A 15,953-nucleotide genomic window follows, 5' to 3' on the forward strand; every position below is an offset into this window, starting at 1 on the left:
ATGGGTCGATGAAAGATAACTAATGAGTTAGGAAGGGAAAGAAGAAGAAAAAAAATGAATCATAAGCGTTTCTTTAACAGCATCTTCCCGATGAAACAGCTCGTGATTGCGCATCATCTTATAATGCAACTGTGGAAGATGTTGGGTTTCGCTAATAACGACGTTTCTTCCTTATGCTTCAAGTTCTCGGCTTGCATTGTTTGATCGATTCTTTTAACTTTTTTTCTCCTTGATCGATAGTTTTCATTTTTTGAATCATTCCCGAAACTGAACATTGCAGTTTCGTGAATGATTGCGCTTCTTTGTACGTATAGGAAGAGACTACCGTACGTTACCGAGAATGTTGAGTGCTGTCTAGCACCAAAACGAATTTCAATTTTGAATTTGTATATCTTGTGTTTTCCTAAGTTGATTTGAGAGCATAACCGGCCACGTTTCTTTTTCGTGTCATGCTTCAAGTTATCTACACTCTGTGGTGACTTGTTGATGGAATTCTCAGTTTACTACTCTCCTTAAACAATTTCCATTCATTTAGTCGTTGTCTTTTAAACTGGTCAAACTGATAAACATTCTCCATGTTTTTTTTTACGAAAGTAAAAGGCGATGGAATGGTGGACGAAGAAATGGAGAGAGAGAGAGAGAATCCGGATAAAAAGTCGAGTCAAAAGAGAGAGAGAGATAAAAAATATCAGTCAGAATGGGAAAACACGGAATGAGGAAGATTTTCTCTTCGATTCAAGTCTTTCGTAGCAAAGGGTCTCTTCTAGTCTTCGTGTTCCTCCCCTCACCTGAGAGGTTCCAACCAGCTTAAAGCTAACGCAAACGCTTTGGGGGTTCTCTTTTTATCCTCTCCTTTTCCTTGGAGTCTTTGGGTTGATGGCCCGCCTCCTCATTTTCTTCCCACCTTTGGGGTCGGTAGAGGGATCAACCGTACCCTCCTCTTACAATCTTCAGCAGCTCAGAATTTCTACTGCTTCTAGGGTACCTGTTGAATAGAACCCCCGAGGCTCACAGTCCGACACCAAAACAACTAGTTCGAATCAACTTGCCAACCGATATTCCAGTCTGACCAAGCCAAATATACATCCAACTATTTCCCGATGGACGAGATATTTCGAATCAATAAAGACTATAGATCTCCCCACTCCCCGTCGAGACCAGTTTTTTTATTCATAATTGTGGAATGTGTCCATTAAGTTGACGAATCCATCGTCCAACACATTCCTGCTGATCAAACCGCCAACCTCTATGCGCGCTTTTCTCTATTAATTTCGCTTCATTTGTTGTGATACCCCCCATCACTGAAATCGTGACAACATTGGAATCTTAAGTGTCTAGATTTGAACTTTTGTCTACGGGCTAGTGTAGAATTTTCAACGGAGCCAAGCAACTCGGTCTGAGGTAACAATGAGTTTCCCTCCTGCTGCGCATAATGCCCTTGTTACGACGTTGGATGGCGCTGCTCTGAAACCACCTTCTCTCATTCTATCCCACACAATGTTCTTCTTCCTCGCAGATAGAAAAATGTTTTTTAAAAGAGAGAGAGAGAGGCCATAGAAGTAGCCAAAAGAGAAACTGAAAGGAACATGTAAAACATTTCGAATAGCTACAAAAAATTGATTTGTTTTTGCTGTTTAATCGTCTACGATGATTACAGTATCAGCCAAGGCAGATGGTGTCATTGAAGAGCTGCAATTAGCGTCGAGAAATTATACTCGGTTTCACTGGGAAACCCTGGTTGAAAGTTGAAACTCGAATGCGATGGGCAAGTGAGCACGATTCAGCTTTTTTTTTTTGGGTTGCAGCATTTCGGCAAGCGCAGAAATTATATAGTGGGTGGTGGTAATGGTTGTTGATCAGGATGCCGGCTGTTGACGAACGGACGAATGCTGTAAAAAAAAGACTTTTCCCAGAAAAACCCATCGTGGCAAAATCCAAACGCGGAAAATAATTTACGGTCGGGCTCTTGTCACGACAGAGTGTATAGGTACTGAACTTAATGGCCCGCAATCCTCTCGGCCGTGTAGCTATAATACACGTAATTTTTCCACGTTGGTCTGTTAAAGCTTTTCACCTTCCCCTTGGAAACGAACGTCTGGCATAGCGATAGCTGCCACCAGTCGCTTATTCCTGCGTTATTCTCACAGGACTAGAAGGACAAGTTGTTGTAAAAAAAAAAAGTATTCGTTTTTCTTTTGTATCATTGATGAGCTTGGAGAACTAATCGACCCATCACGGAAGGTCAAAAGTAGACGCGAGTTGACTAGGCAAGTCCAAGAAACTTCACGAATTTCAAGCTAAAATGCTAAATAAAGTCGGCAAAAAAATGATAAATGCCTTTGTCTGCACTTGCTGGGTTTTTTTTCTCTCGCGTACGATAACAGGCGACATCGTTGCTCATTATTATGCGTTTCAATGTCACCCGTCGTCGCACTTCTAAAGCTGGGATATTTTTGAAAAATCAAGGTTTCCCAGAAGGACTCGATTTATTACAAAAAAAAAGTTATAGCAAATGTCTAAGTGATTTCTAAATAACAATCAAGATCACTCATTTTGAATGCCCGAACAAATCTAGAGTGACATTTTTTGTTGTTGTTAGCAGTTGCATGGTGGACATGCATCGACTGCCGACAAAATCGAACAGTTCTATCACCTTATTGTATACATAAATGCGGTTAGCCGGGAACTCATTTCACGTCCCAGTGCAATAAAAAGAGAAATACAGAAAAATGCGAGAGCCGTTTATTTTTCAAACTACTCTTGGCCCCGGCACACGGAATAAAAAAGAAAACCGGTTATCTGACAACGAGCGACAGGATACACTTCTGACGAAAGTATTCCATCAATTCGGTCTACACAAAATTGGATGAATTGCTGCTGCCCAATAGTGTTTCTGTAAAAGATATTCGCCTTTTTTTTCTTTCTTTTATTCGACTGGCATCTTTTCAAGTCATCAGTCATTCCGTCGCAGTAGTTATTGATACTATGACGTCGTATGACAAATGGCCAATTAATTGTGCTTGGGCTAACTCAAATAATTTGAAAGAAATACTCGAAATGGCTACGTGCGCATCGCAATGCATTACATTGTAAGAGAACAGAAATCGAGCGTAGAAAACGGAACAGATTTACGAGCGGGCTGAGAGCTGGACTCGGTGGAATTCGGTGGACTTGTGTCTCTCTAAATGAGACCACATCATAACCAGTTTGCAAGGTCATCAAACAATCTGTAAGAAAATGAACCCGCGATCCGAATGAGGTCCAATGTTCAGATTTGAGACGGCGACTGGGCAGTGAGCATTGACGAAGGTATACGCGTATTATTTGTCTGAAGCCAACGAGTGAACGACCCATAGCAGAGCTATAGCCCTAATTTAAATTATAGGGGAATGCGACCGTGCTCGCGGAAACGTCCATACCATCCAGAAGAGAGCCTGTAAATTACAGGATGCGTCGTAACTGGAAATTTATTTCCCTGTTAAAGTATTTTGGAATTTTTCTGTTTTTTGTTTTTTTGTTTTTTTATTTTATTTTATAGCCAGCCAGGATGTTTCTTCACCCTCCCACTAATTTCAAAAGTCGTGAAATCTATTTAAGAGAGCGCCGCGCCGCGCCACGCCGCCTCTTATTTCTAGACGCTTCTCTTGATATTGCTGAATTGGAAACGGAAATTGTAGAGTCACTGCAGTATGTACACACACATGCTGGGTTTATTTAAAAAACAGTTCGCTTAGCGTGCTCTCAATCTCCCCTCTCTCTTTCTTTTATACTTCTTCTCTCCGAGAGCGTTCCAGTTGCCGATGGAAACCTTTTTTATTTTTTGTTCTTTTTCTTTTTTGGTTTTTTTAATTCTTCCAGTGGCTTTCCATGGCGCTTCCATTGGGCTCCAGGAGATAGCGCGTTAACTTGTCTGCAATTGTCGTCGTCTCAGACGGCGGCGACAATTTCCCAAATCGGTTGATCGCATGTTGCGCCATGCAAATATGACCTTTTCTCTCAGAGTCGACTTTCATCTCAAGGAGAAGTGGGTTATACTTATCCGGCGCTGCATTTGAATTGATCAACCCGAAAAAAAAAAAACATTTTCAGTGTTTTTTTTCTGACATGACTCCGACCGATCGAGTCATTTTCGGTTGAGAACTTGCTATTGACCTGAGCCTGGGAAGGGTTGACGAGTACACAGAGAGGGAGGAAACAAGAGAGTCCGTCTGCTTTCAAGTGAACGTCGAATAGAGCTGGAAGCAGTGATTGGCATTAAGCCTGGTGGACTGTAGCAAGTTGAAAAGGGGGGAAATAAGAGGGAGAAAGAAAGAAAAAGAACGAGAGACCCGTAGGCCTTCAAGTGTACGCTCAACTCCATCCACCAGACCCTGTACTTACCTGTAGCCTTACATGCTAATTTAGACGATGCACCCCCTGCAGGTAAATGCATACCTGTACTGGCGCACTGCACTAGGAATTGACTAATAGTCTCGCCGTGCTCCCCACCTTGGCCTTGGTCTATGGCAGCAGCGTCGTCAGATTATAGTACCCCAGCCGGCCAGTTCCTCTCTCTCTATGCGTATAGTACGTCAGGTAGTTTAAGGCTATATACTCTACACCTTCGAGTCCTGGGGTAAAAATTTTTTTTTCCTTTTTTTAAAGGTTTATACATCAGCTATGAGAATCTTACGGCAGGTAGCCCACTAGGCGGCTACTCTACCAGCAGTATTCCGACAAAATCGGCAGTATAGGCCTACAATTGAAAAGCGGGTTGCCGTTAGATTTATATGTATAGTATAGAATCTAAGATCCTTCTTTTCAGAGAATTTTCTTTCTCTTGTCCTTCGTTTTGTTTCCATCTCCAGAGAATTCTGATGGCGATAGAAAAGAAATTTTGATAGATCTACTTTATGACCCTGGCCTAGCTTTGTTTTTCTCCTGTCAAAATACGGCTATTTTTTGGCTCCACATTTAAGCATATTTTGTTTGCCCCTTTCTTCTCTTATTTTTAGAAACCGCATCAAATTAAAAGAAAAATGTGACAGGAAAAAAAAAGAGTGTATGCATAATGTGTTTCTGTTTGTCCACTACCGACATTTTCTCGAAATCCTTAGCGTTAAAGCAGTAGCGGTTATTTTTCGATACTATGAGCTACCAAATATGTTCGTGTTTTCGTTGTAATCACGATATAATTCATCGCCTGACAGCACATAGTGCATCCAGGTGTGGCCATATAGAATGACGAGTACCAAGAAATCCTTTGATCGCTTCAACGAACTGACGTTTTGAATCACACAGAGCGACATATTCATCGTTCATTCGTTCTCACTGAGAAAAAGAAAGTATTTTCCATAAATAGTTTCCTTCTTTTATTTATTTTTTATTTTTTAAAACTCGCACTTGATGAATTTGGTGGGGTTCCGCCTCAATATATGTCGATTTTTTCAATTTCTATATTCGTCGGTTAACGAAATTGTGAAAGAGCCAAAATCCATCTTTGTTTGGATGGCTCACGACATTTTATTTTATTTTTTTTTGCATACATTTCCCCGTGATTGGCTGAAGAGATGTCAGAAATGAGTTCAATTGAAGACTCAGCTTGATTGAAAGAGATGCTCAAAGTTGGCACGTCTGAAAGGCAAGAAGAGCTTCAAATTGCTGCTGGATAGCCTACTGTCGGTGCTGAATTGTTCACGTTGTCTTGTTTGAGTGCCAGCCAACAAAAGTCAACGGGGTGCCGTCGTCTAGGCCGAAAGTTATTGAGAACTCCCGGCGTGATGTACGAGCTCCTTCCTTTCCCTCCCATCTTGCTCTATACAACCTTATATACATAATAATTCCCTGGCAGGACTCTGCTGGCAGTTTCGTTCGTCGCCTTTTTGTGCGTTTCTTTTGTGTCCTCGGTTCCCTCACTGCCAAGTCCCCTATCCACTGCATGTACCTATGTTCGACAAGCCATAAAAGATACACGACCCCCGGAAAAAAAAAAGAAAGAAAACCCTCCTTTTTGTGTGTGTGTCCGTATGTCAACGTAGGTAAAGGTATGTAGCAGCGTGGGTCGTCTTTGCTGTCGAGTTTGACATTCGAGGGCTCTTATTGCGTTCGAACACCATCCACAGGAAACTCTGGCTAATCTTCACACACTCACAAACACGCTCCTTTCTACACACACACACATTTGTCTGAAGAAGAAAAAACGGTCATGAAAACGCAGGTATCCTTCAACACACACACACGGGATATTATTTGCAAGTGGGGGTGGGGGAAATTTCGTCAAATTTCAAATGCCTTACGTTAGACAATTTATTTCGCTTGCGGGATTGTGGTCGGCTCGCATTACTCCAGTCAAACGCAATATTTCCATTGAAGACAATTGACTCGGTGTTTTCTGTTTGGCGTTTTTTTTTGTTTCTGATGCTCTTGAGCATTTCCCCGTACTAGGCAATTGCGTTTGGATTTTTTATTTTTTTTTTTTCTGAAACTCGATCGGGATTGTCCCACATGGTACCCTTTTATTATAGGATGCAGCAGCAGCAGCGAGGGCACTGTCATTCTCACAAGGTCATTACGCAGACGGGTAATCGACTAATCGCGCACACGAAAATGCATTCGACCTTCAACCATCTCCTGGTTGGCTTCTTCTTCTCTACTCTCACATTTCTTTTTTTCTTCTTCTTCTATTCTTACCTTGATGGAGAGATAATTTGCCTCCTACCGTTGTATCAGACGACGGATCAGAAAACACTGCAGGAATAATTACTATTATACGGCAGTTCCTCTCCCTAATTCGAAGATGCCGCAGGCGACTGATCCGGCAAGCAAGACGGAAGCTTCCAGACTTGCATTGAAAGAGAAGAAAAAACACTAACTCGCATTCTACACTTTTTTCTTCTTTCGATTCCTTCCCCCCTACTATTAAACTCATTCCAAGCGTTCATGTGCGCGCAGTCAAGAGAGTGCACAAGTGCACAGCACCCTCAAACTTTGCCTCTTTCTCTATCGTCGATAATAAGCGGAGTCGGGGGGGCCAACGCGCCGGATTCGATTGACTTGGGGTGGATTTTTCGTCTTTTAAAAGAGAAATATCACGATGCCGACAGATCATTCTAACAATGATGTATTAGCGGAGATGCAAAGTTCATCATCCAACCATCTTTTTTTCCTACACTGAAAAGAGGATGGATTGTTTCCTTTTTTTCCCCCCTTCCCTCTACTACGTTTTGACTCACCTTATTCGTGTTCACTTTGCCACGGTGATAGGTGGCTTTATTTCGGTTCAATTTCTCTGACTTTCGTCGGTGGACCAGGCCTACCGAAAGGGTCTGAATGCTCTTGATGATTTTTCTTGTGGTGAAGAGAAGAAGAAAAAAAAAAAGAAGAAGAAGAGAGAAATTGAGGTACACTAGAAACGCAGAGCGTTGTGGGAGGAAAATGAGACCTTCCAATGAATACAAGTCTAAGGTGATGGATGATTTCGCTTCTGAACATTACAACAGGAAATGTAGGCTGGGAGGTAAATAATAAATTCTCCCAATGACTCCCTTCTCCTAACATCATGTTGCGGACCCTCCGTTTAACCGGAATTCACACTTTTCTATTGCGCACAGCGGTTCCCGTGACTATGAGTTATTGCTCCGAATTTGATCCGATTAGTTCAAAGCGACCAAAAAGAAACAATTTAGTCCCCCCTCGTTTATTCCATCCGCTCGAAATCATTTGCAGCACGGAGCAAGCCAATTTCCAACACGATTTGACCGTTGAAGTAAATATTGCCTCAGAAAAAGCTATACGTGCCGTGAATAAATTCATCGGCGACCAAGTCTGGCCATCGGCTCGCAGGGCGAAGATAATAGTGACGTTTGTTAAGTGTTAAAATTCATATCTCTCACGGCGAAGACAGAAGAGGAAGACGCTGGCGCCATATTCAAAAGACGCTCTTTCTTCTTCTTCTTCCCGTGTACAGCCGCCGCCGCCGCCGTCGTTGTTGTTGTCCCTCAACCAAAGTCTTTTGCCGAGTTCGAGCATCGCCTCGGGACCGCCTCGCCTCGTATTGCCGTGTGCTGTACACGCGAGTTAAGTGACAGGGAAGGGCACCGTATGGTCGAAAAGCCCCGACGATTTTCTGTCATTATTTTCTCATCAGGGAATGATTCGGGGCGGAGAGAGAAAAAGGTAGAATGTTGAAAAAAAGCCAGGGCAATCCATGGTTCATGGTTATTTCCTCGCTAGTCCTCTGGCGGCTAAGCGGAGTCGTACACTCTAAGCCGAGCCTGCATCTCTTAATAATTGTACATCTCCGTCTGTGCTGTAAGGCAAGTCGCATGTATATACATCAACCTATTGCCTCTTTCTCAAGTCTTTTTTTTTCTTTTTCGGTTGAAAAGTCTTCCTAATCACGTGATGAATGGAGTCAAATTAAAATAAAAAAGGAAGCACGACTTTTAGGCAGTGGATGGGAGAAGGCGTGGAAAAAAAAAAGACAAGAGAAAAAAGACAGAGAGATCAATGACATGCCCTGGATTCATGAAATCACTGCGCGACAGAAGACGACAAACAGATGCGCACTTACTGTCGCGGAGTAGTAGTAATACCTAGTACTGAGGTCAAATCTTTTTTTTTTCTTTCTGTTTTTTGGTTTTTATCCGCCGAAGATTGGAACTGTAAAGTTGAACCAGAGGGACAGAATTAGAGGATGCGATAGACGCGTCTATATAATAGACCAGCTTCAGCCCTCGAGTCTCAACCAATTCACGGAACCACTTAAGCGGCTGGGATGCATTAACAGCGGGGAGTCTGAAAAAGAAACTGTGGCGCGGTGAAGGTAAAAGGTGCATGCTGGAGCTGGATTGGCTGGAGATGGGTAGTTTCGTGTTGTTGCCACCGAGACCCGTCGTGTTATTTTTTTTTACCTTTTTGTTTGGACGTGTAGCATCAGAAAAACAGCAGGAAGACGACAGAAAAGTGGTAAAAGCTGGATTAGCGCTACAAAAAATTAAATGACAATTACGAGTCATTGAAGTCAATATTTTTTTTTTTCTGGCTGGCTTTCTCATCGGCGCAGGTGGTATACAACCAATTCGGCTCCTGATTGTTATAGCAGGGCCCCTTTTTATCCAGTCCCTGGCGTTGTGTGTACTTTTTTTTAATTTCATCCTATATAGTATACACTTTTAATTTTATTTCTTGGCTGAGTTTCGATTTGATTTCGATTTCTTTTCTTTTTTCCGAAATAGCCGAAAGATTATTACTGTTTTACTGTGGAAACATGGAGCTAGACCATATCGCCGGGGTGTTGCAGAGAGTAGAGAAACTGGCCACAGTCAGTAGAGAAGGGGGCGGGTGGTTGCGTATAGGCTAGAGATTTATTGCAGATGAGCATTTGGGCTGTGGTGCCCCTTCGAGGGCTCCATTAAAACCTGAAATAAGTGAAATAGTTGGCATCGGGTCTGGTTCGCGTCGTTTTCAGATGTGAGGTGGCATACGAAGGATTTCCCATCGTTGCGCCGGCGGATTCTCAAACTCGGATTGCCTCCGCTGGCTCCATCAAAAGACTACGAAAAAGCTCCGAACAATCTCAGGAGGACAATGTTGGGAAAACAACATCAAGAAGAGAGTATGACTTGCAAGTTGGAAACTTATCTTCAAACGTGAGAATGTCAAAAGTTCTCTGCGCCAGAGTCGCAGTATCAAGGCAAAAGAAAATAGGCCGCTGGGTTGTGATCTGTGGCGTAGACGTTCTATTATCATTCAAAGGAAATTCAGAGGCGCCTGCCAAGTTCAGACTGAGTCGTAGTTCGAGTTAGGTGAGAAACACAGGCGAGCATTTGGAGCGTTTCTTCTTGTGACCCTACGCCGCCTAGCCCCTGCGACCGACAGTGAAACTCCACAAGACCGCCATTAAGAGCAATAAAGTCAGCACTGGAACTGGAAGGAAGAGGAGGGAGTCTCATCGCCTTCGAGTTTTTTTTTTTTTTTTCTTTTTCTTTTATTTTTGTGTGTGCGTTCTCTTTTTAATCTTTTCAAGCGTAGAAGAAGAAAAAATATATATATTTTTTTATTTGTTGAAACTCTTAACCAAAAAGCAACAAAACTTGGGATCCCTTTTTCTTTCTCATTCTTCCGCTCTTTTATTGTTGAAGATAGGATTTTCTAAAATAATTCACTGGATTTTGAGTTCTGTATCTTTGATGATGGCAGATTGCCTCGCCAAAAAAACATGGCCAATCTTTAGAGAATACCCAGTTAAGCCGAATGTCTACATGCAAGTTACAAGGCTGTACGTGCAGTATGCCACGGCATAATAATAATAATAATAAGATGTGTTTCATAGCTCAACTAGGTCGGGTCTCCTCTTTTCTCCTTCATTCGACTAATATTTACGTAAGGTTGGTCGTCTTCATCTCCTTTTGTGAAAGCTGGTCGAACCCCAAGGAGATGTATTGTCTCTTTGACGGAACCGCACTCGACCGAGTATTGTGTGCCCAGACTGAATGGAAGAGAGCAGAGTTAACTCGGGTCTTGAGATGTAGGGGTCGACTGTTGAGAACCCTTCAAAGACCCTTGAAGGGGAGAAAAACAGACTGCCGCTGAGACGGCTGGCTCTCTCATATACGACAGGACATGCGGTAGCATGTAACGTAAATATAAAAAGAAAGAAAGAAAGAAAAAACAGTCGATAATTTGGGAATCCGTTGGTTTCGGAATAGGAGGCCCTTTGCAATTGCAGGATGTCACGGCAGCCCCCAAATGACGCACGTATGTAACTGAGCAGTTAACTTGCACATGCCCTGGTTCCCATATCGCATCCTTCTCTAGCTCGACCAAGCTGCAAGCTATACAGACTTTTGTATATTCATTACACATGCACGTTCTGCGCGCAACAACTGAAAAATCCTCCGTCATTACAGCGACATTTGGACAATGCCATTGCCTGGTGCTCTTTGTCCGCATATCGATTTCGTGACTATCACATGAAACGGCCGTTCACGGAGGCTTTTTTCTTGTGTGTGTAGTCACTTAACATCAAAACGCTTCTTTTTAGTCGAGATCAAAGTGTTATCTTCTCGAGCCACGGAACGATTCGGACTTTGTCGGGTCGCTGGAGCAGAAAATGGCTCGTGCAGTCGGACCATTCATCGAGGCAGGAAAGAGTGGACGGAAAGATGCAAGGAGCTATTACGTCGTTCACTTGGGGATCCGTTAAAAAGCCAAACACGAAAACAACAGCTGCGCAAATCCCACACATTTCAGCGATTACATCATACTGAAGGAGCTGATAATGCCATTCTTGCCATCGCGTTGGGACATATCATAACTGAGTTGCCCACCTGCCGGCTCTTTCGCATCCATTCCGTTTGAGAGACATTCAACATCGATCATCATCTGTTGCAGTGATAGTCTTAACTCCATCTCGTTTTAAAAAGAGCGCGCAATAAAAAGAAAGAAAGAAAGAAAAAAGAGGAAACGGTTTCGAGAGACTGTAAACTGCTGCTGCTGAGAGAGAGAGAGAACACACGCAGCTTTCTTCACAACTTTTGATGTTATTATTCTCGTCGGCGAAGCGTTCGTGCGAAATTCTCAGGCTTTTATTTGTGTGTGTGTGTGTGTGTGTGCGGCGGCGGCTGGATGATTTCTGTGTTGCAAATGGCGATTTTTGATGTCTCAAATTGAGATCTAAGAGCTCGTTGGAATCAAGTAGCGTGGATATAGTATAACTACGACTAGAATGCATGCCACAACGTGAGAGACATGACCAAAATGCATGGCAGGGTCCGCATTCTGTGTCTGCCTTCCATTGATTCTCTATCATTCATTTTTGTTGGATTTAGTAATGCGATCAATCTGACGAGCGGACTAGACAAAGTATGCGGCATGAATGAAAATACCTGTATGACAGATAAGGAGCTCTTTTTCATCACGGCCCTTCCTGCGCGACTTGCGCTGTCTTGACTCGCAGTCATATTTTTGAATCTTTTCTTTTCTTTTTCTTTATTTTTTGCCTCCAAATTATTCATTGTGAATAACCAGTCGATGTCAACCATTCTCGCCACAACTTCAGCTTCAGTGAGATGACTCGTGACGATAACACATCATGGTAGGGGAGGAGGTGGTGGATAGGGTTATATTCTTCTGCGTTTGTGAGGAGGACGTTGTGTGCTCTTTTGCGGGAAATGTATTCACTCAGCGGGTGTCAAACAACTGAGAAGCAAAATGGCTCACCTTGTCTTATTTTCTTTTCTTTTCTTTTTTCTAAAATGTAGGTATCGGCCACAGATCCGGATTGCGGAGTCAACGCCATCGTCAACTACACGATGGGCGACGGATTCGGCAAGTACAGAGAGTTCGAGGTCAACCCGTCGTCAGGCGAGATTTGTATCTCGGCCGCGCTCGACCACGAGAAGAGAAACATCTACGAGTTCCCAATTCTGGCCACTGACAGAGGTACGTACGCTGGACCACGTTTTGCTTAGTCTTTCCTCGCTACTAAAAGGGGAAATCTTTATTTAATCGCTGAGCCAAAGCCCAGCCAAATAACCGGTCAGTCAGCAGCAGGGATTGTAAAAAAAAAAAGACCCGAGTCAATCCGGATGCTCTAAGTTGGGTTATTATTCAAATTCCAGCTGTAAATACAGGAATGGATATCACACACGTGTTACAAAGTTTTGACAAAAATTGAGCTGGCTTGTAGTCTGTTGCTGATGGAAGTTTTTCTCAATTTCTCGCAGGTGGTCTGAGCACGACCGCCATGGTCAAGATCCAAGTGGTGGATGTCAACGACAATCGGCCGACGTTCTACCCGCGCGAATACAACGTCTCGCTGAGAGAACGTGAGACGGTCAATTCTCCGGTGGTTGTCGTCGTGGCCACCGATAAGGACGCCGGCAAGTACGGCACCGTCCGCTACGCCATCGTGGCCGGCAACGAGGAAGGACTCTTCCGCGTCGAAATGTCCAGCGGTGAAGTCTTCCTGACGCAGCCGTTGACCCGAGCTCGGCTGGCTCATCGGCTCAACATTTCGGCGACGGACGGCGGTGGCCTCCGTTCGGCTCACGACGCCGAGGTCCTTGTCACCGTCATCGACAGCAACCACCAGCCTCCCATCTTCGAGAACAACCGTTACCTGTTTTCGGTGCGCGAAGACGCCCAACGCAATTCGGTGATTGGCACCGTATCGGCATCTAGTGTAACTGGTAAGTCGATGGATTTCATTTTCTTTTAACTATAATTTTATGAAATTATTCTCTTCATTTTGAGTGATGGCGCTTGGTAAAAAAAACCACACCAGAGAGATGAGGTAGCAAAGTACAGCAAAAAGGAATGAATTAAAACAAAAGATAAAAAAAAGAGAAAGAATGTGAAAGAGACACAGAATATATTTATTTTTTTTTTTTTTTTTCAAAATGAAAAGCATTTACATCATCACGGTCGGTGGTTGAGACTGATTGAGGCTTAAAATTGACTGCCGGAAAAAAAAAAGAAAAAAGTCTAGCGGTAAAATGGAACGATGGAACAGGGTAAAAAGATGAAGAATAAGAAAAAAAGAGTACGCTGCACTAATGCACGAACATTTCATGAAAGTGGGAGGAGTAGGAAATGTTGACCCGAGTCATCGGGGCCCATCGCATGACAGCTGCGCCATTACGATGATGTCTCCAGAAACAGTTTCCAATTATTATCATGCAAGAAGAAGCTCTTACCTTCCGATTCCATACGCTTCTCTGTCGAGCCACGGTTACACACGATGGCCGCAAAAAAAAAGAAAAAGAAATGTATTACGTACGTTCGTAATATTGTGTACGTACCAAGCTCGTACGTACATATATATATATAAGACAGTTGGGGAAAGAAAGAAGGTGCAGGGCGGGCACTAATGCTATAGCAACTTTTTTGAGACAAGAGAGCAGTTACCATGCTCAACGGATAGACGGCCAGGGAAAAAGAAGCCCGGCATTTCTTTCTTTCTTTTTTCCCGACTTGAGAGCAAACTGTCATTAGACTCGCGTTGCCTAAGCTATTGCACAGTAGTTAAACTGAAGAGGGAAAATGGAGGGAAGAAGAAGATAACAATAAAATTAAAAAAGAAGAAAAAAGGCAGCAGCAGCAGTAGGAAAAGAAGACCAAAAAAAAGAAAAAGATGAAGCTTTGTGTTTCCTCCCACCTACTTTTCGGGAGAGTTAGTTTCCTTCAATTAAAGAAGTTAGGTGATGGCTTTCCTTCTTCTTCTTTTTTTCCCCCCTCCCAGTTCAAACTTAAAAAAAAGATCGACTAATGCTCACCGCTGTCGGTATCTTCTTCTCGACTCGCCGTCAAGATGGAGGAAAAAATATATAAAAACGAAAGAGAAGATAAACGAAGATGTGATTTTTGTTTTAAAAAATAAAGTGGATTGTTGTAGGAGCAAATATCAGTGACGTGACCAAGTGCTAATTACACACATCTGTAATGTCTTGTTATCTCTCTTATGCCCAGGTTCCGACACAGCCCGCTACTCCATCTATTCCGGCGATCCTAATGGCTACTTCTCCATTAACCCGGTCACCGGAGTCATCAGGACCAATACGGAATTGGATCACGAGACGCATCCCTTCGTCTTGCTCAACGTCGCCGCCATGACGGGAGAGCCGCCCACTTTCGGCCACAGCCAGGTATGCGCACAATCGTCCAATTTGTTCCTCTCGTGACGTCATCGTTTTCTCACCTGGACTGGCTAATTTCATATTTACAGGTCAACATAACCATCGGCGACGTCAACGACAACGCTCCCGAATTCGACACGGTGGTGGTGAAAATCTCGGTGGCCGAGAACGCCGAGCTGGGCTCGCCCATCTACGCGGCCCACGCTCACGACGACGACAGCGGCGACAATGGAGCCGTCATCTACCAGCTGCTGACCAATCCCGACGGACTCTTCAAAATCGACTCGCGCCAAGGGTTCATCATGCTGACGCGCAAATTGGATTTCGAAACGACGCAGAAATATGCGCTGGTGATCGGAGCGCAGGATAAAGGATCGCCGCCGCTCCGCTCCAATTTGACGTTAAACATCGAAGTGCAGGACGTCAACGACAACCCGCCGACCTTTGAGAAAGACGAGTACCAAGTCAACGTGGCCGAATCGCTGGCCGTCAACTCCCAGTTCCTCCAGGTCAACGCCATCGATCTGGACACGGGCAACAACGCCCGGCTGACCTACCGGGTCAAAGAGGAAGCCCTGGCCGACGTCTTTGGCATCTTCCCCAACAGCGGCTCGCTCTACTTGAAGAAGAGCCTGGATCGAGAGATGCGCGATCGCTACACGCTGACGGTTGTGGCGACGGACAACGGACTGCCGCCGGGCAGCGCCGCCGCCACCGTCAACGTTTTCGTCAACGACGCCAACGACAACGATCCCGTTTTCACCCGTGACGTCTACCAGTTCACCATCGAGGAGAATTTGGAGAAGGGTGCCCTGGTCGGCGTCGTCTCCGCCAACGACAAGGATCTCGACGCCAACGCCGCCTTGCGCTACAGCCTCTTGCCCGCCAACGGCAGCTTCCAGCTCAATTCTCTCACAGGTACGTCACGAAATATTTGTCATCCGGTCCGTTTATCAAAAATGATTTGCGGGGTTATTCTCCGTTTGATTCCAATCAGTCGTCATAGTTTCGACATTCATTTGTCAACGCGTTGACTCAATCGCTCACTCACTGGCGAATTCAATCGGGGCCCGGTGTTTCTTGAACGCTATTTTGTTTTATTCGCCCTTATTTTTTTGTAAATTTTACCTTTTTTGGCTGTTGGCTTTTTGGTGGATGGCTGTTGCGAGCTGCAACAACATTCCCTCCGTTGATTGAATCATTGATTTGGTTTATGCACGCTGCGTACGCACGCGATGCGCACAAGTAGATGTACCACGCGTCTCGGCATTCCCATCACGTAGCACACATACTTGACGTAACGGATAAGAGATTCAAGGTTTGGAGTCTAGGAAA

At 44.1% G+C, this 15,953-nt stretch overlaps 1 protein-coding gene across 1 annotated transcript in view; it reads left to right on the forward strand.

Annotated features, from left to right (window-relative positions):
- The window catches only part of LOC124342375 (protein dachsous-like), a 47,390-nt gene that overhangs the window by 10,376 nt on the left and 21,061 nt on the right, over positions 1 to 15,953 (forward strand). The window contains exons 2-5 of the mRNA XM_046795351.1: positions 12,243 to 12,423; positions 12,708 to 13,172; positions 14,452 to 14,627; positions 14,708 to 15,536. Coding sequence (XP_046651307.1) covers positions 12,243 to 12,423; positions 12,708 to 13,172; positions 14,452 to 14,627; positions 14,708 to 15,536 — 1,651 coding nt within the window. The remainder of the gene's footprint in view (positions 1 to 12,242; positions 12,424 to 12,707; positions 13,173 to 14,451; positions 14,628 to 14,707; positions 15,537 to 15,953) is intronic.

This window comes from Daphnia pulicaria, chromosome 6 (assembly GCF_021234035.1).
Source record: "Daphnia pulicaria isolate SC F1-1A chromosome 6, SC_F0-13Bv2, whole genome shotgun sequence".
Lineage (NCBI taxonomy): Eukaryota > Metazoa > Arthropoda > Branchiopoda > Diplostraca > Daphniidae > Daphnia > Daphnia pulicaria.